General features: G+C 37.5%; 1 protein-coding gene across 1 annotated transcript in view; it reads right to left on the reverse strand.

The window, feature by feature from the left end:
- The window catches only part of cntfr (ciliary neurotrophic factor receptor), a 230,162-nt gene that overhangs the window by 96,210 nt on the left and 113,965 nt on the right, over positions 1-19,987 (reverse strand). Inside the window, exon 4 of the mRNA XM_085463326.1 lies at positions 7,654-7,887. Within this exon, the coding sequence (XP_085319452.1) occupies positions 7,654-7,887 (234 nt within the window). The remainder of the gene's footprint in view (positions 1-7,653; positions 7,888-19,987) is intronic.

The raw sequence follows: 19,987 nt of genomic DNA on the forward strand, positions 1-19,987 counted from the left end.
GAGAGTGAAAGAATGCACACACTATTTCATACACATACATGTATTCACTTCCATTTGACTTCTTAAGCCAGGGCCATTTTCCCATTTGTTATGGTTTTCTGCTACAATAAACTGATGGGAATTACTGTTGTCCTGCAAGTAGAGCAAAAAATGGTGCAGGGAGAAATTTGCGATGTAGAGCGGAACAACAGAGGACAAACTGGAGTAAAAAGACAGAAAGAAGACAATGATGGTCACGATTAATATTGTAAGGGAGGTAACTAAGATGTGGATAAATAACTCTTATCTGTATGATTATCTCATTAAGCCTCTCCTAGCGTGTGCTTTTGTTTTTCACTGTTTCCTAAAGGAAAGAGTTGTTTTTACTCCAGGAGTCAGAGATCAGCTACAACACTAATCCTGCAGCAGAAATTATTGGATTTACTCAAAACACTTGGTGGCACTGCAGACTTTGGTCAGATCTCTGTACTAAAACTTTTTCCCATACTTTATAAATAAAATAATGTTGTGAAGACAGGATAACTCTTTTCTTCATAAGTAATTTTTTTTATTCTATTGATAAATATCTAACATTTCACGCAATATAGGAACTTATACTATACAATTGACTACACTACAAAAAAAAAATCAAACCAAGCAATCTGATTTACATATGAATCAGATTATGCTATTTCTTTGAACATGTATTTAAACTGACTGCCTTAAAAGTACTAATTTTACTCTGTTTTGACAGACTGTGGCAACTGGTCTTGTAGATTTTTTTTTTTAAAAATGACATGAGAGAGCATGCGCTTTTGCTAGACTATTGAATTAAATTCTAAGTTTGTGTGAATCCTCAATGATTCCATTGACTATGATTGACTGGATACTGGGACACGCAAGGAGAGTAATTAAAAAGGAAGAAAAGTAGTTCTTGCAGTGCCCTTACATGTGGGGGCAACTTCCTGGTTAAACAGGAAGTCTCAGAGGAGCTTTATGGGTTCACCCTCCTCTGTAGCGATCTGTCTGCAAGGAGACAAGACAATTCCATTACCCAGCAATGTAGCACAGGTCCCTTGAGTGCGTGTGTGTGTATGTGTGTGTGTGTGTGTGTGTGTGGGGGGGGGGGGTTACGCACCAAAACAAGCTACCCAGGGAAAGGAATAAGACATCAATTCATGGTGTGTCTGTGTGTGTTTGTGTAGAAATAAGTTGCCTGAGGATGGAGATGCACATGACTCTAACGACAGAAATCACACCTTCTTGTATTAGGAGGTTGAAAACACTCAGTGTGTGGTATGGCATTTCATTGGTCACATTTTGTGCTATACATTATCTTATTTATTCAAAAAGTGTCATCTAAAAGTGTCATGTGAGCTTAATTAAACTCATATTAAATATACTAAAGTTATACTCTTTGGATGGGACAACAACAAGAGCTACAGTAAACAGCTATAAGTAAATATCATTTTAGTTGTTATATCTATTTGCATCTACAAATACAAGTACTGCATCTACTAAAAAAAAAGACACACCAATAGTATGGAATGGTACTGTGTCCTGCTGCCTAATTCAAATGGTGATTTACACACCCCTTATTGAGCAAGGATAGACTGGACTTGGAATTAAGAAGCAGGGAAAGAATGACTGCATATTTTGTTCCATTTCTGGTCTTCCAAGTATGGTTTTTGAGCACTAACCACACTCACACAGCAACATGCACATGGGTTAAACAAATCAACTCGATACTCCAACACTAGTGGTTAAGACTTCGGTTGCAATTTGTAGCATTAAGAAAAAAAAAGCAACTGTTTACATAATGTCATTGCTATGATCTGAGAGCAGCTCAAACTGGATTTGTTTACGAGAATGGGTGCCAAACCTAGATCCCTCTTTTTTTGTGTGATGATTTGTGGTATAAATTCATTACTATACAGACACAATTCTTGCTTGCAAGATGAATGCTTTTCTTCATTGTACATGTTTAAAATGTTGTCATTACAGTAATGGAAGCGGAGGAGTGGTTGCGGGCAGGGGCTGGTTTTGTATCGTCTCAGCTGGCATTCTGAGTGGCATACGGGCTGAGTAGCTGAATTATGGGCTCTAAAAACAGGGAGTCAATAGCAACAATGCTTTTAGACACTCATGCGTGTGTTGCATGTTCTTAAGGTGATAATCATTATCATTTCAAAGTTGTGAGAAAAGTTACCTCTAAATGGAAGGAAAGAAGAAGTGGTCCATCTCAGTTTTCAAACTGGGGTTTCTGACTGTCAGTCTCTTAAATGCCCATCATTCAGAATTTATTCATTGCCACTGTATTTGGTGAAGAGGTGGTTTACATTCGTCGGATGATTTTTTTTCGGTGAACTTTTTCTGGTAATAATAATAATTTAAAAAAAAAAACTCAAAACTTTGATTACATTCGCAAATTATATATGTTTTACACTGTATATTTAACCCTCTGTATCCCATAACAACCTCTTTTTTATGTTTACTCCCAAGTCACCTCAAGTGCTTCTGTTCATCTGTAGCATCTGAGTCTATAAAACTTTGTGAAAGAAGTCTGACATTGATCGACGAGTCTGTGAAGTGTTGAGGATATCCCAAACTTTTTTGTCAGTAAGGTTGGTTGTTTTTACAAGACTTAGCTGTTGTCAATAACACTTTATCTGAAATAAAACTAGCATCATCAGACTCTCACAGTATGACTTTCTAAACACTTGAGTCTAACTTTATCTTAAAACAATTTGTTGTTGTTTTAGCCGACTAGTTGTTAGCTGGGCACAGATGGAAGATTTACATGTGTAATCCTGCTGGCAATAGATAATTTCAATAATATAAGGAATAAATAAGCAGATTTCTGTAAATTCTTTAAGCTTTTTTTTTTTTTGCTAAATATGAGTGTTTACAATATTCACCAGTTTCTCCCTTTTCTTCAAAATTGTCAAGAACATTTTAGTAGAATTCTGTTGGAGTGTGGAGGGTTAAATAAAACCTTTTTTCCTCAGGTACTCATGTTTCCTACAAAATAAGCCTCAGTAATTAACCGTCACACTGTACATTAAGTACTGCAATTGAACAGATGAGTTTATCTAGTTGTTACACCTGAACTAAGTCAATACAAACATTTTTCAAAGAGTTATCATCATGTAGTAGAGCTTTCAGTGAAATTGACTTGTATGCTATCATATGTAAAATGTTTCCCTAAAGAAAAGGTCCTTCCGTACTTTCCTCCATCTCCCTGATAATTTTAACCATGGAACATCCTTTTGCAGAAGATGTAAACTTTAAGTTATTTCTTTGTGATATAACCAAGTTGCACATAGACTATGTCTAAAACTTGCATAAAGTGCAGCTGGTTCTCACTAGCAGTATAATGCAGCTGACAGGTGAGTGGCTGGATATATGATGCTATGCTGTTAATGCTGTGTTTGCTGGGAGGCTTAATAACTGGTTGGGTGCAGCTCATCTTGCTATACTATAAATTGTTTAGCTGACAGTCATTGAAAAACAGCAATACATACAAGAATGGACAAAGCCAGAGAAGAGGAGGACAGCAATAACTTCACTGTTATGACAGCAAAGGATGCACTATCCCACAAGCGCTTCAGTGTTTTATGACCGCTTGCTAATTAAATTATAATGAAATTTTACTGGGTGTACTCTTTCATTTTCTATTGTATTTTTTAAACCATATGTCACTTTTTATTTTACCAGCTTTATGTTACCCCCTTTACCAGTTAACATCACGTCTTATTCTGAAGATACAGTCTAAAGACGTCACTGAGTACTTGGGTGCTGAAGTTTCCTTGTGTGTCTCTCTGTTTATGCATGTGGATGAGGAGATGGACAGTTTTTAAAACAAAGTAACAGAGAGAATGTAAACTAACAGTTATATACAGTGGTGAAATAATACAAATGGGAAAAGAAACAGACATCAAAGCAGCACTATATTTCCACATGAAACTCAACACAAACAAGTGCTGTCTCCTTGTGCTAACATTATGTTGACACAGTCCATAAATTCGGTGTGAAGGTGGACCAAGCGCGCATACACACATAGCATAACACTAGTGTTCCTAATGCAAACCAGTGTAAACACAAAGCCAAGCGATGCTGCCTAACACAAATGAAAAAGCCGGCGTAGATAGATGGATGCTAGAAAGAGTGGGAAAATAAGGACATCATACAAGGTTGCTTTACACACGCACACATACGTATGAAGAATAACGAAAGGCAAGATAAGAAAGATGAGAGATAATCAAAAAAGTTTGAGAGACAAAGAGTGAAGGAGAAAAACTAGAAAGCATAAACAGATGGCTCTGTGCTATTCTCCTGATAACACTTCTATCTGTGTGAAACATAACAAGCCCCCAGTGTAAGTAATAAACGCTGCATAAAATCAAACTACCATCATGATGGTAATCAGAACAAGTGTAGCCTGTCATGATGTCATTATCACTGTAGCTGCACAACACTTAAAGTTTTGTAGGTGGCAGTTAACATAATGAAAAAAAATGTAGCCAGAAAACAAAGTCGCAGTCATAACAGACAATAAAACACAGACAGAAGAGATTTAGCAATGCGGAGTTACAGTTGCTGCCACCCCAACGTATCTTGAACGTGTCATAAAATCACAGACTGTTATTGAGACAGTTAGATTCAGTGCTAAAAGTAGGTTAGCAAAGTAGGATCTGACCCTTGATGAATGGATAAAATAAAACTCTGTTTGTCTCTCACACACAAAGTGTCATTTTGATAGCAGAAAAGCAGCACCAGTCTTTCACATGTGTTTGTACACAGATACTGTTTCCATCTGTCCGTCTAAGGCTCTCTCTCTCTCTGTTTTATACATACCTAAACATACACACATATCCTGGCCTGTTTGTGAATTGCATCATTCCCCCCGCTGACATAATTTGCCATAACATAAAAGTCATTAAATCAGTATTACTTCAGCATTGTGTAATTCATCACTGCTGATATGATTAACCAAACTGTCATGCGCTCATATAGTCTCATTCATCAAACATTTGCTTGGAAATGTAACATTTAACATCAGCACTGGGATAAAATCTTGATGGGTTGTGTGTTTGGCCTCTATTGGTTCTGTTGACAAGTGGATGGAATCATACTGGCATGGTTTACTGTTTAGCTAAAGGGGACGTGAGCTGACCGCTTTTTCAAAAATATCTTTAACCGTTGAGTGTTTATTTATTTTATTTGTTTGTTTTTTTGGATCGGTTATTTGTATGCATGATTCACGAAAGACATTTTAACATTTCACCTGGCACAAATGAGATAAATGAACCGGTCGACCTGTCTTTCAATTTGCTTTTCTCAAAAATAGAGTTGTGGTGGACTCAATAACACAAGAGTGTCAGAAAGATGAACGCTGTATGGGCTATTCCCCCCCTTGGAGTGATGAATCATGTGCTGTGTATCAAAATTTGCCACCGTTCTGAAGTAGCCTACTGTGACTGATGCCAAGAAGATATTTAATTTCACTCTCTAGCCTTCTTGCAGCTAAAGTGTGATTTCTGTAAAAAATGTAACTTAAAATGTTGTCTATTCCTTTTACTACTAACAGACTGAAAAGGAGGGAAGACAGAGTGATCATTTTCATGTGAACAAACACTGCCCAGCAGAGATAATGTCCCTGCTTTTTATTTTATTTTAACTACAGTAAGTAGATAATAATTCACTGTTGACTGAACATTGTTTTTATTCGATCTGTCATTTAAGATTGACATTCAATCTGTCATGAGGCAGAACTGCAGTGACAGATGAATTCAAAAATAACAGCCAAGCTAATGGATGGAGGATGATAAATATAATAACTGTGAATAAGTTATGTGATATATTATAAATAAGGCAGAACGCTAATCTGCTGGTTAGAGAAATCGCTTGTCATTAAAATCATTATTAACATTTATAAACATTCAAATATTTGGACATCCTGTAAGCTATACCAGTATACCACACAAAAAGCATGTACTAAGATTAACGTTTAACTTAAATAGAGACCAACTAATGAAATTACTTCTGGGGTTCTTCTTTTCATTGTCATATAAACTGTTCAGCTTAGTCAATAAAGCAATTTATAACAAAGGCAATTTCATTCAAGTCATCGTCTTGCCATTTACCACTCCATCCAACACACTTATTATGCAAAGAATAAGTGCATAAAACTTTCACCATGAAAATAATGGATTTAAAATGAGGCCAATGCCAACTCACAAACCCTCATGGCAGTCCATTAAAAGTGACATCATTTACTTTTCGTATGATTATTACGATTATGCACACCATAACAGGAAATAGACCAAATATAATTTTAACAGCTATTCATAAGAACTGGTCAGCTGGCAGCAGATCTACTGTAAAGATTGTTATCACAACAATTCAAGTTTTATATTGGCATTTAAAATTTGAATGAAACAGCCCCTCAAACATTACAGCGTACTATTAAAATTGTCATTTAGCTGAAGTGCTCACTTTGCACGGAACAAAAAGAATCTGGAAATTTGGTAGCCAGCTGTAGGTTGACCCTCACAGTCGTTAATACAAAGTCATAACAGTCATAACATCCTGTGACTAGTCAATAGAATGGATTCAGCTTCTTAAGTAATATTCCTCAGTCTTTAGACACAGTTGATTGCAGGGATGGTCGCAGGTTTTATAAGCTCTGACCATCCCGCACTCAAAGCTTATTTCAAAAGGGCCTCTACTGTGATTCCACTAAGACTGGAATGATATCACAAATGATATCACAAGCATCGACTGTGACTATCTTTCAGTCTAAGCTGATCACATATTTAGACCTTTTTTTGTCAAGCTTTGGAAGCAGCTGAAATTGGAATTGTGGTTGGAGGGTTAGGGTTGTTGTTGGTTTGAATGTATGTAGCAGATTTTTTATTTGCACTGATTATCATTATTATTAGTAGTAGTAATAGTAGTAATGTAATGCAAAGTCATTTGGTTTTAAATGTGTTAAAGACATAAAATGTACTTGTTTCTTCATTATTTGATGCTCTATATTGAAAGAATGGTATCATACATTTAGTTATAAATTCTTAATGGAACAACAAAACTCTGGCAAATTTCCATGGAGACATAAAATATAAGCATTAATGACAGCTAGTGCTAATAAGGTTAAGCTAATTGACATAATTCAGTTTGTTAAGAGACAGCCCTCAACAACGATAAAAATAGTAACAGACTCACCGTGTGTTAAAGAAGTTTATATTTTAGGATTCATCACAATTCTCATTTATGTGTACATTTTACCATCTTGTTACTTTACTTTCTTGAGTAATTTTACATTACACAGAAAGCTACTTAAACATAGCTGAAGTAAGACTAAGCAGGGCATCTATAGCCATTATTTTTATCACATTTGTATCAGATTACTTTTGAAATTATCAGCAGTGTCATACTTGTTTCTATGTTGTTGGGGTTTTTTTCTTTTTGTTTTTTGTTGACATCCCAATGGCATCAAGAGTAGCTTATTTTATTTTACTACTTTCTTATTTTATTCACCTTTTGTCTTTCCATCTTATGTCTGCAATCACTCACTTTCCCTTCGGGATGATTAAAAATGTGTCATGTCTCATCCTTAACACTTAGAGGGCAAATGCGCCCGTCCTATTGGAAGTAAGCTACTGTACTTACTTCCAATTTGGAGAAAGATGGCTTCATGTTTGTCATCATCTTGCTTCTGAAAACAAGTGTAGAGTCCAGTATGGTTCAGGGACACGTTAGTCAGGATCAGTCTGGGGCCTTCTAGACTGTGCTGGGCCTTCACATATGTCCCATTCATCTTCCATGATACTGATGCATCATTGTCCAGGGAGCCACACTGCATGGTGACATCACTGCCTATTCGTCCATACTGGATCCTATCAGCTGAAAAGAGACAGAGACAATGATTAAGTGCTGGGGATAGCAACAGTTAATAACCACTAAAATATCTGTGCAGTGTAATTACTGCCCTGTGTGCATGTTGGCCCTTGGCAACTGAACACAGACTTCCAATTCAGGATTCAACACACTTCCAATTAATCTATTCTTATTCTTTTGTTATTTTTTCTGTGTGTGTGTTTCTGGACACTAATTCTCTCTCTAAATCGCTTTCATATATGTTTATTTGTGTACACAAAAAATATATTTTCTACTTTATGGAACAAAGTTTAAAATTTTGGCAGTAACATGAATCATTTTGCTGCTCATGTCAGAAACCTTAAGGGACAGATTTTCACAACTCAGTTGCATTATGATTTTAAAATGTTCCAGTTAGGTATTAAACACTACCTAGTTAGGTTTGGAAAAAGATGGTTTGGGCAAAAATATAACAGTTGCTATTTCACAGCTCAATTTCCTGTTTGGCAGACTGACACATCCCTGCAGAAAGCTCTTGACAACATTAAAAAAAACCAAAAAAACAAGCACGTCCATGCTCACAGGTGTACACACGGGTGATCACACCCACAAACTACACCCTTTTTGGCTCCTACCTCAAAGCACACTGTGTTCTGTTGATCTTATGTGCTGCACAATAATGTTTAACATTTAGTATTTACTGTCATATTCCCATATATCATTGTGATGTTGTTTATTCTATTACTCTTGTTCTCTTCTGCTTGTTTTCTTTTTTCTTTCTCAACAGGTGATCCAGGTGATCGATATATGCATTTTCTTTTTCTTTTTTTTCCCCCTGCCCGTTCTGTTGGTTTTTGTCTTTTGCCCTTCTCCCCCGTCCCTCTTCTCAGCTGTTTCTCTTTCCCTCTTTCTTTCTCCCCTTCTTTCCTCCAGTCAAGTCAGCAAGTGAAAATAAAATAAACAATAAAAGGCAAATCAAATGGACCATTACGGCAAGGCTGGGATGGTCAACTTGGTAAAGTAAATCCTTTGGGCATCTTTCTTTGCCTTTAGACAACAATTCTGATGGCAAAAGAGCCAAACGGGACAGGCAAAAAAAAAAGAAAAAAAAAAAAGACAACATTTCTGCTACAGACAAACAATACATTGTGATTTATAATTGAAATATATTTCAAAAATGTGGGGACTGACAAATAAAACCCCAAAACAAATCATGTCCATAAACACAAACAACTTTCTCTGACTATTTCTATCAAATTTTGAAAGAGAAAGTCGATTCTGACGTGTCTTTTCGTTGATGCCTTTAGCCTTCTGTTAACTAACAGCAATGCCCAGTCAGGAAAGTAGTTGGGTCTGTGACCTCCAGGGTTAGGGGTTATATGTGAGCCTAATGGGTGTTCTCGCCAAACACTGGGGTTAGTAGCCCTGTTGTGTTGATAAGCCTCATGGGGCATGCCACGACCACAGAGACTGAAGACCTCAGATTAACACTTAACACTGGGGATCAACAGCACAACAAGAAACAACAATAAAATATTGATCTCCATCTCTGTAAAAGCCCTCTTCTATGAACAGGGGGGGGGGGGGGGGGGGGGTGGGCGTGCTGCCTCTACTGGCTGTAGATCAAATGCTGTCAAGATCCTTGTCTTGGTCTGATGTCTCTTTCCTAGACTTTTTCTTTGTGTGTCTCTCCCCACCCACCTTTGTTTCTCACCACAATGCCTTTTTTTCACTTGAGCTAGCTTCCATCTCTCAATCTACTCAGACATGCTTCTTATCACAGCTGATACAGATGCCAACCCAGTGTTTCATGTATATTTCATGTCCCATAACAGAGCCATCTATATTTAATGGGGACAAGATCCTTGTCCCCATTAACATTAACCCAACGCTGTTTGTTCTCTTCGTCTTCCATTCCGCCGTTCATTACCCCTCACTAACCCTTTCTTTTTGTAATTCTTTGTGATTCATGCCATCTTCATTTTTTTTTCTATTATTATCATTTTTTTCTTCTGCTGTCCGCCCGAGCCATCTCCACGCTCGCCCTCCAAATTTGCCAAATAATGTGTGTGCATATGCATGTCAGTGGCAAGAAATGCCAATTCCTTTGATCTCCTTCTCTGTCAACTTACTTTGAACAAGTTTGTGTGACTTTATTTACATAAAAAGCTATTTGCATCTTAGCATAAACCTTAAAGTTTGACTTTGATGTTAGCTTTGATGATGATGCTGGTGCCCTGGTGCTTCATGTGACAAGGAAGAGAAGAGAAGAGAAGAGACCTTGAATTTTAAGTCAGTGGTCATTCATTGCGCTTTCAAACCAACTAACTGCAGAATATATTGTGTGATTACTGGTAACTTGTAATAGTAATTCTTACTTATCAAAGGCACAGAAGTCATTTCAAAACTGATTTGAACACTGACACTGAGTTGTTAATAGAATAGAAGTGGAAAATCATGAATGTCATCCAACTGATTTAATCAGAAAGAAGTTTTTATTAGTAGCTGAAAGAAAAATGAAGTCCCTGGTGAGAGCTTACCCCTTACAAAGTTTTTGCACTTAGCATTTCTTGTTTTTGTGAAGGTCAGTACCCGTCTATGTACAGCAATGATTCTTTAACCTCTCCTGTCCCCCTCAATGCCCCATCCAATCCTTTGTATCTTCTCAGGTTACATCACCTTCTCACTGCCTCAGTCCTTTCAAATATCCAGTCACATCTTTCGCCTTTGCTCCCTCTCCATCTCTCTCCATTTCATTTTGTCCTCTCACTTCTCCTTGTCTTTCTTCTGTCCTATCAACACTCTCCTCCTCTCCTCTCACTCTCTGTGTCAGTCTCTATCTTTATCGTTCATCCTCCACCCTTGTCTATGTGTCACTCCCCCCCATCTGCCTGTATCAATGACCTGCTTTGAACTTCAACTTGTCCTGTTAGCTGATGATGATTCACAAACAGTGTCCAGTGTGTACCAGAATTATATTTTCTGGGCTCAGTGCATTCAAGCTGTTGATTCCTGTTGATTCGTCTTAGTTAAACTTATTCAGATAACCCGAAAGATTTTTCTCCTCGTTGCTTTGTGTCGCTATACTTCCCACTCATCAAGAAGTCACAGATTCCGAGACAGAGTTAAAGACGTCCTCAGCTGGTACAGTTATAACTACTGACTATTCTCAGCTGGGGGCTGATAAACAAAGAGTGTTCTGCTAAATATTTAAGGATTAAAAATGTTCAATGTGGTATTAAATCAAGTGTGAATTCGTATTACTGAAGTTACATTTAATCCACTTGAACAGTTTGGATAACTTGTGTAGTTTATGGCACCAGAGAATTAACTTTATCAGGATTTTCAGCTTCGTCCTTCAGTCATACAAGCTCCAGTTGCACAGATAAAATGGTCTTATGGAGTCTTAATATACCAAAAATCAACATATGATAATGTCCGTGAGCCCTCCATGCTGTAGTACTACTATCTGCTGTAGGGATGCTTGCTGTTACCTCTGTGTCTGCTTTTGTTTATCCTTCTGAGAGTTATTCTCACTGTGTCTCTCTTATCTTGTCCCCCCTCTGTATATCTCATTGCTCATCTTTTGCTCTCTCCTCTCCATTACTTTCGCTCCCTCTGACCTTGATGCTGCTCACTTACATGCCATATGAATTGTGTTGAAACTTCAGTATTCATTCATGGTATATCAGTGATCAGTAGTCTTCTAACATGCCACTCATGCATAATACACCTTATAGCAACAGTGGAAACACAAGCAGATACTTATGATTACAATCATGTACTCACTCGCGTATACGTAGACTGCCCTGCATAATGTCCTCATGCCTCATGACCATCTAGACAAGCAGGGCTAATAACCATAATGGCATTCAACTCAAGTGCTATTGTTCTCTTGGTAATAGACAGGGCACTTTACGCAGTGGTAGAACACTGGTTTTCTCTGCTAAATGAGAATATGAACCACAAATGTCCTTCACAAAGATTTAGTGTTACTAATTTTACTTATTATTCTTTTCATTTGGTTTGAAGCCAGTTGAGACTGCCTAAGTACAGAGCTTATAACTACCCTGGAGCCTTAAGAAAAGATCATTTATTGACTACCTCCAAAACCTCTCATCTAGCAACCAAAAGTACGCAATTTTGGAACTAAAAACAGGATTCAATCTGATGAATTATATTAGTGCGAGTTTTTTTTTGTTTTCTCTCCTTTCAAGTTGAAACACCAGAGTCCAAAAATGAACCACGTCAATGGCATGCTGCTAGCATTATATTCATGATTTAATGTCATTTCATCTGCTATTTTTCATGCTTACCACCAACAACACAAACATTAAGCGCAACCTAAAAAAAAAGTTACACCACAGCTTAAAAGTAAAACAAACAAAACAGTGAATGCATAATTCAAGTCACAAGTTCAGGGTTTTAAAAAAATACCACATATATTACATTTGAAATGCTTGAAAATGTAATGTGGTAAGTTTCTTTCAATGTGTGTGCACCCGCACGTACACCACACCATCAGGGCCCAAGGGAAGGCTAGTTTCTCAACATTTTTTTTCTTGCCAGGAAACTTGAACTTTGCATTAAATGTGGGCACTGAGGGCATTGCAGTTCTTATGCAGTCCTGTGATGTTTTCAGTATATTACGATTTAACGATAAAGAGCCAGCAAAATGTCATATTTTGGCTAAGACCTGCAAGACAATCCAGTATTGCTGTCCAGGGGCTATTTAAAGAAAAACAAGACCATTCAGAGAAACCCAAAAAGCAACTGGCTGTACATCTAACTCCATGAGCTGTTTACTAAGCAACGAGCCCACATAAACAAACACAGGCAGATTAACTTATAGTGATGTATATACATGTACATTAGCATGTGTACAGAAACTTGTGCAACGGCAAGTGCATAACACTAGGATTTTAACACAATAAATGTTTAAGAAAATATAGTACATATAGAATTATTTCATTATTGTAAATTACAACGATTCTTAAGGGAATTAATTTGTTACTTTTAAATGTATTTTAAATCTAACATGCAGTTCAGAAGTAAAGAAGATATATATGCACAGCTTTGCATTCTATCACAACATTTAAGGTAATACATGCACATCAATGATCATGAAACTGCTAATGTTTACAGTTTTTTACAGACGCTAGGACACATTTCTCAATACTTAGGTCACGTTTGCAAAACTCCTCACACAGTGAGCACAACAGAAGTCTATGTGGGCTAAACTGAGGACCAGTTATCATTGTTTTGGCACAAAATGCATTCAATGACTACATCTCTCAAATTTCATGAATTATCTTCTCACTCAGACACAACAACTGCCAAAAATCTTTGTACGGACAGGACATTTTGCATGTGCTTACATACTGTTTTCAAAACTGTTAAACTTATGGCCAAAACAATAACACAATGCAAAACTTGAAAAGACAGCAAAATCCAACAGCAATATTTTATTGAAACATATTTTAAATCTAAAAATGCAGTTTAACCAGCCACAGCTGATTCTCATTGTAGATGAACATCTACACAGGTGTTACTCCTTCAATTTTTCAACTCCTTCAATTCTGGCATGCCAGAAGATTATTTCCTAGGTGTGTTGCCCTAGATGACATAAGATGTGATGTGGATGAGAACCTGTGGCCAAATGGAGGAGACCGAGTAGATTAGCATTACTATTGTATGTGTATCAGTGGATGGTGTGTATACAAATTCTTGTATTTTGGGATTACTTAGTGCAAAAAAATAAAAATACATAAACAAATATTAACGAATTCTGCATGATGTCTGATTCATTCCAGTAACATATATTGAAATTATAAACAGAGATGTGTCCTTGTTTTACACAAGGAAACACTGTGTAATGCTACATGTTGTTAGTGTTTTTTAGGTCATTGTTTTGTGGGTGACAAAGTGTGTTTGTCGGCTGTCAACCTTTGCTAGTGTTCTGGAAGAATGAGTTTATTTGAGACCTGAATAAAGTGTTTTGGTAGTTGTAGTGCATTTTGAATGTGAAATGAACTGCTTTGCCAAGCTGACGGTCAGTTAGGAGGATTGTGTGAAGAGTTTTGCAAAAGTGACCTAAGTATTGAGAAATGTGTCCTAGCGTCTGTAAAAAACTGTAATCATAAGTATCTGCTTGTGTTTCCAATGTTGCTATGCATGAAACTGCCATACCACAATCCTAGTTCATACACACAGTAATCATGAAAAAATTGACCTCATATAAGATTATACACTTGGGATGCACACACACACATACACACAAACAGTGTTCAAATACAGTAGTTCAGGCCAAGGTTAAAGCAAGCACAAATGTAGTTAAGACTATTGGAAGAAAAAAATTTACATTTTATGGGAAAAAAGTCAAAGACACACAAAGACTCAGTGTTGTATTGTTTGCTTTATGTGAAATGCAATGACACCTTTTCAATTCTTGTCTTCATTGTCTTCATTCCTTAGACCGTGATTAATAATTATTTGACCAGAAAGATCAGTTAAAGGCAAATTATCATTAGACTTGTGCTGCTGAGGATATTTGTGAGTAAGAGCAGCCATGCTGTTTGATTAGCTGATTAAACATGGCTAGAATTACTTGTTCAAATATAAAGTTCCAGTGTTATACCTTTCTAATACTCTGCTGTCAAATGTCTTTGGATGAAGTGCAGCCATTGACTTAGAGGATAAACTTCTCATCGGGTTTTCTGAGCTCGAAAAGGGTTTCAAATGATTTAATTTTGCAAATGTAGTTCAGAGGTTATAGGCTAAACTGAACTAGTGCTGTAAAAGACTTGCAATAGTTCACATATGGCATAAAACTTAAAAGTACAACTTTAAAAATCTGGTTTTAATTAGAACACATTTGTAGTTAGTTAGTTTAAAGTGTTTCAAAAACAATGTTGATCAGCTTACATGGTATGGAAAAGGGTTAGTAAGATATACACTCTTTGCAGTGAAGTCAGTTTGGTATATTCTCTGAGCTGGTGGAGCAGCAGCCATATTGGACACACAAATTGGACACACAAATTCTCACAGTTTGACCTTGTCACAGACTCATATGCACAGATTTATGTTGTAACCAAGGCTACAAGCCATTAAACTATCATGAACACCCTTTTGACTAGATTGGAATACTGATGAATTTTGATTGTGGTGAACCAACTGTGTAAGCATGTGTGTGTATGTTAGCATTTCATTACACAGAATATCTTGCCAAAAATCTTTTGACTTTTTTATCCTTTATATATTTTGTTCTTTTATGCTTTTATATGCATTTCTTTTGCCTCTGTGTTTTAATGCCATTTAACATGCTACCATGCTGGTTCTTTGCTATAGCCTTCATCCTCCCTGTTACTTCATCTTACTCTTTTGTATGTTAAGCACTTTGGTACACCACTGGTTTTTAAATGTGCTATATAAATAAAGTTTGTTGTTGTTGTTGTTGTCATATATGAGGATGATTCCTTATCAGTGTGTGTCTGTGACTTCACTTGTGCACACATGTGTGTTTTTAAAGTGTGTGTCTGTGAGCAACCAGCTGTAAGTTATGATGTGACTGCACAGCAACGGCGTGAAATGAAATTGAAGTTCAGCGTTGGCATTCTGATTTACCATCCCAAAGACTTATATTCTCTGTGTTTGTGTGTCCGCAACAATGCACACTTGCATGCTGTATTTTTCCGTGACAATGTGCAGTTCTCCATGTACACACAGCCCTCTTTGTCGATTTATTGCCATGTACATATCAGACTGTGTGACTCTGTCACTTTCCAGTCAGGCTGTAACTCACTAGAACATTTATCAGTGAATCACATTTGTATGCCTAAGGGGAGCCATGCCTTTTGAAAGTCCAACAGTAAAATGTTGGATTGGCTGACACACAGAGATAGAGCCCAGGAGAATTATCAGTTTAGGTTGAAAAGATCAATTTTTTTCGGTCGGTGGCTGCACATGCTGATGCAGCCTGGGCCAATTCTACTGATATAGAGAAATAAAATGCACACAGCTGAACAGTGATTGGAAGAATAGTGAGTATCGATCTTATTTTCAGAATAGAAAGACTTTTTTTTCCTTCTTCTGCAATTTCACATTAACTGAAAAGGAAAACTTGAAAACTAGTATATTTGAAAGAAGCTCGGATTTGCTTAAAATTCTCTGCTGACTTGCCAGCGCGTGTTCTTGAATAAACATTTCATATTCAATTTTACAAGCTTTTTTTCATCAGTGTTGTTGCTACATTTTTAGACAGATTTTACAAGATGTATATATGTTTTCACTATAAACTAGTAAAATCTGACATAACACAGGGTCAGGAATGAAAATGAAAATATGTAACCACCATTTAAAAAAGTCTTCTAGTTTCCTATATTTTATTAGAATCAGCTTCACTGAGTTTCTTTAAACTTATTATACTGTTGTATGTTAGATAAACAGTAAATTACTAAGTTTAGTCCTGACAGGTAGAGTAAGCATACGCAGTAAATTATTTATGATTTCACACATGGGTTATTCATGTCTGATTGGGCTGTTGCTCAGGGCCCTCTGATCCACCACCAGGGCCCTCTGATCCACCACCCCTCCTCCACTTTTGGCCTTCACTTGTCTTTGTATTGGACCCTTGTGAGCTCAGGCTCTGAGCTTTCAAAATCATTTCCAAAATTATTTCATATTATTACACAGACTCAAGCCACAGAGTTCTTATTTCTTTGCAAATAATGTTCAATAGTGCAAAAAAGTCTAATTTTTCTATGTGGAAAAAGCTCTAAAGCTGAATTAAAAAAATAATCCTGGTAGAAGTCAGAAGGTTAGCCATTAATAATGTGCTTATATATTTTAACCAGAAAAACGGCCAAACAAAAAATCATTGCAGACACAAGTTTTCTTTTCACATTCGCTTTAAGTGAATGTGATATCGCATTTCCTCTTAGCACAGACACCCTTGTGTCTAAAAATGTTTTGTAATGAGAACAGGGCAAATGAAAGGCTAACACATTTCAAAACTGGAAGTAAACTCGCAATACTTTTGGCTTTACAGCATGTTTATTTACAAAATTACTCTCAAGGTTGCTATCACTGTCAGCTTTGCAGACAGTGATAGCAGCTTTGCAAAGTCTGCCACAAAATTGTTTATTTGCAGTGCAAATAAGCCGCAGGATTTTATTTTAACTACGAACACTCTCCGCAGATTATATCAAAAACACACTGCAAATACTGCAAATTAAAGGAAGGAATAAAAAAAAAATTACTTCCCTTCAGACTTTGTCACATATATCACTAATAGTGGAAGTTCAAAGAAATCATTAAAGCTCAAAATTACGATGTATGTTAATTTTTTTTTATCACAGTTGTATACATTATTCTGCATCTGCAGATACTGTTTTCTAATCATTTTCACAGGCCCACTGAAATCTTCTTGCCTCAGTCAGCATGCGGCACAGCTGGTTAGGCAGGGTCCTCAGATGTTTTGTGAGGTATGACGCAGCAAAATGCTAAATCCTCCTGGCAATTTATAAAAGAGAGATCTGATTAACTGCTGTATGACATAATAACTATCAGCAATAAACTGCTGTTGGCACTTTCACGGTCATGCACATATTAATGCACTGATACAGATGTACTGTTGATACAGACCTATGTGTACTTTTCTCACAGATGCATACAGGCCACACTTCTACACAAGTATGCATGAACATGCAACTTCTGCACCCACAGACACGCTCTCACACTTACACTTCCTCCGCAAACATCTTGGAATGAAGTTATCACTTTATCCTCTCCTGTCTCTCTTTCCCACGGAGAGCTTAACATTCACTCGCTCTCTCTGCATTTGCCTCTCCTTTTATGTGAACACTGAGGCAGCTGCAGCTGTGTAAGTGTTTGTATGTGAGTGTGTATGCGTGTTTTCTGTGCATGTCTGTCTATGAGTCAGGGCACCAATGCTCAAATAAATCCACTTCCTGTTTCCTGCCATCTTATCTTGGCCCCACTGCACAAGTAAACGTAGAGTGTCTGAGTGTTTATGTGTGTCAGTCTGTTCATTGCCCATCATCCGGCTTGCCAAATCCACTGGAGAAGACAGGAAGATTTGCAGGCAACCGGGTTAATTGATACTTCACGTTTTAGACGGTTATGTTCTGAGAGGAACTTGGGAGCCAGAGAGAATAAGTGGGGTGTGTAAAAAAGGAGAGGAAGTGCAGGGAAAGAGAGATGGAATGGGAGGTGGTGAGTAGAGAGATGTTAGATGGAAAGGGGTACAGCACAAGAGGGAGGATGAATTGTTGAGACTGAGTAGGGCAGTTAATATTTTACAAGCCTGGATTAGAGAGGTCATGAAATGAGGAATGGGAGAAAGATTCCTAAGAATTGGCTTCAGGGATGGGGTGGGGGGTTGAGGGGAGAGACAGCTGGATAACACTGCTTTGATCAGAAACATCTGTAGGTTTTGCGGTAGAGAAAGAAAAAAAATTGAGTGGTGAGAGAAAATTGAGAGCTGTCAATTTTTTTGTTTCTTTGTTTTTACTTTATACAGGTGGAGTTAGGGCTGGGCGATATGACCCAAAATTCATATCTCGATATTTTTTAGCTGGATGGCGATATAATATATATATCTCGATTTTTTTTTTTAAAGCCATATGTTAAGAACAAAAAGAGAGTTCTTAGTCACACTGTGTCCCAGATGTCACACGGGCACTTTTATTTACATACAGCGTAGATGTACATGAAGAAATTACTCAAAAATAAACTATCAGCATTTATTAAATAATCATGGTCCATAAATAAAAGAAAATGTTGTTTTTGTGCATAACAAAAAGCTCACAATTGTGCAGTCAAAATGTAAACTAATAGACGCTGAGCGTAATAACAAAGAGACAGCTGCACCACGTCTCTGAACAGGTGCCATTTGTGGTCCTTATACACACACAGTACGTATCACTCCGCGAGGCTCCTCCTCGGTAGCCGTAATCCTCCGACATCAAGCGGTGCAGCTCCGTAGCTTAGCAAAGTCATATTAAAACATTTTTTGACAGATTGCTGAGCGCTGTGTTCCACATAAAATCGGTTCGCGGTCAGTAAGCACAACCAGAATTCATACATAAGGCGCACTGTCGATTTTTGAGAAAATGAAAGGATTTTAGGCCGTGCAGCCCCTCCGGGCTGCATGTCGTTAGCGCGGTTAGCTCGTTAGCGCGGTTAGCTCGCTAACACGTTGACGCCGTCCAGCCCCATGCACGGGGCGATCCGCGGTAACTCGCTAACGGAGATTTTCCGCTTTCATCTTGTCATTGCCTGCAGGTGAAGCTATGGGGGAGGGGGAGTTGTGTTCAGTGAAGGAGAGGCGAGGCCGAGTAACGTTGCGTAGAGACAAAAGTGGACGAAAGAGAGGCAAACCTGCGGCTCCACAAGTATAATTATAACGTAACATAGACTATATCGATATAAACGATATTGTCACATCTTATATCTCGTATGAAAATATCAGAGGTGTGGACTCGAGTCACATGACTTGGACTCGAGTCAGACTCGAGTCATTAATTTTATGACTTTAGACTTGACTTGAAAAAATGTTCTAAGACTTGTGACTTGACTTGGACTTTTACACCAATGACTTGGGACTTGAATTGGACTTGAACCGGTTTACTTGAAAAGACTTGATATTTTACCCCAAATATAAAATTTAACATGCATATTATATGGAGATTGAAAATGTGACGTCATTCACGGGTAGAACCGCAAAGGATTCTGGGAACTCGTGGCAAGCGGTACTAGCGCACGCAGGCTTTCAATTAAAATCAGTTATACAGCGATAAAAAGAAACACAAAAATGTCAAGAAGCTGTTGTATTATTAACTGCAATAGCCGGTCGCATGACAGCCACGGGAAGCCGACGGGTAAAGAGATCGGTTGTTATCGGATTACGTCGTTGAAGAGAAATTGTTCGAGCCATGTTTCCGAAGTAACAAAGAGGCGACGGGTGGCCTGGATTGCAGCCATTCAAAGATCAAATATAACGTCCCAGAACACTCCAGCTCACAGGTTAGTCTGCTCCAAGCATTTACACAAAGGTCAGTCTGCTGTTGTAGTTAATGCGTCATTTTTCTTAACATAATTGGTGATA

Source organism: Copadichromis virginalis, linkage group LG7, assembly GCF_057382275.1.
Source record: "Copadichromis virginalis isolate Kocher_CV1m ecotype Utaka linkage group LG7, C_Virginalis_male_GT1.1, whole genome shotgun sequence".
Taxonomy (NCBI): domain Eukaryota; kingdom Metazoa; phylum Chordata; class Actinopteri; order Cichliformes; family Cichlidae; genus Copadichromis; species Copadichromis virginalis.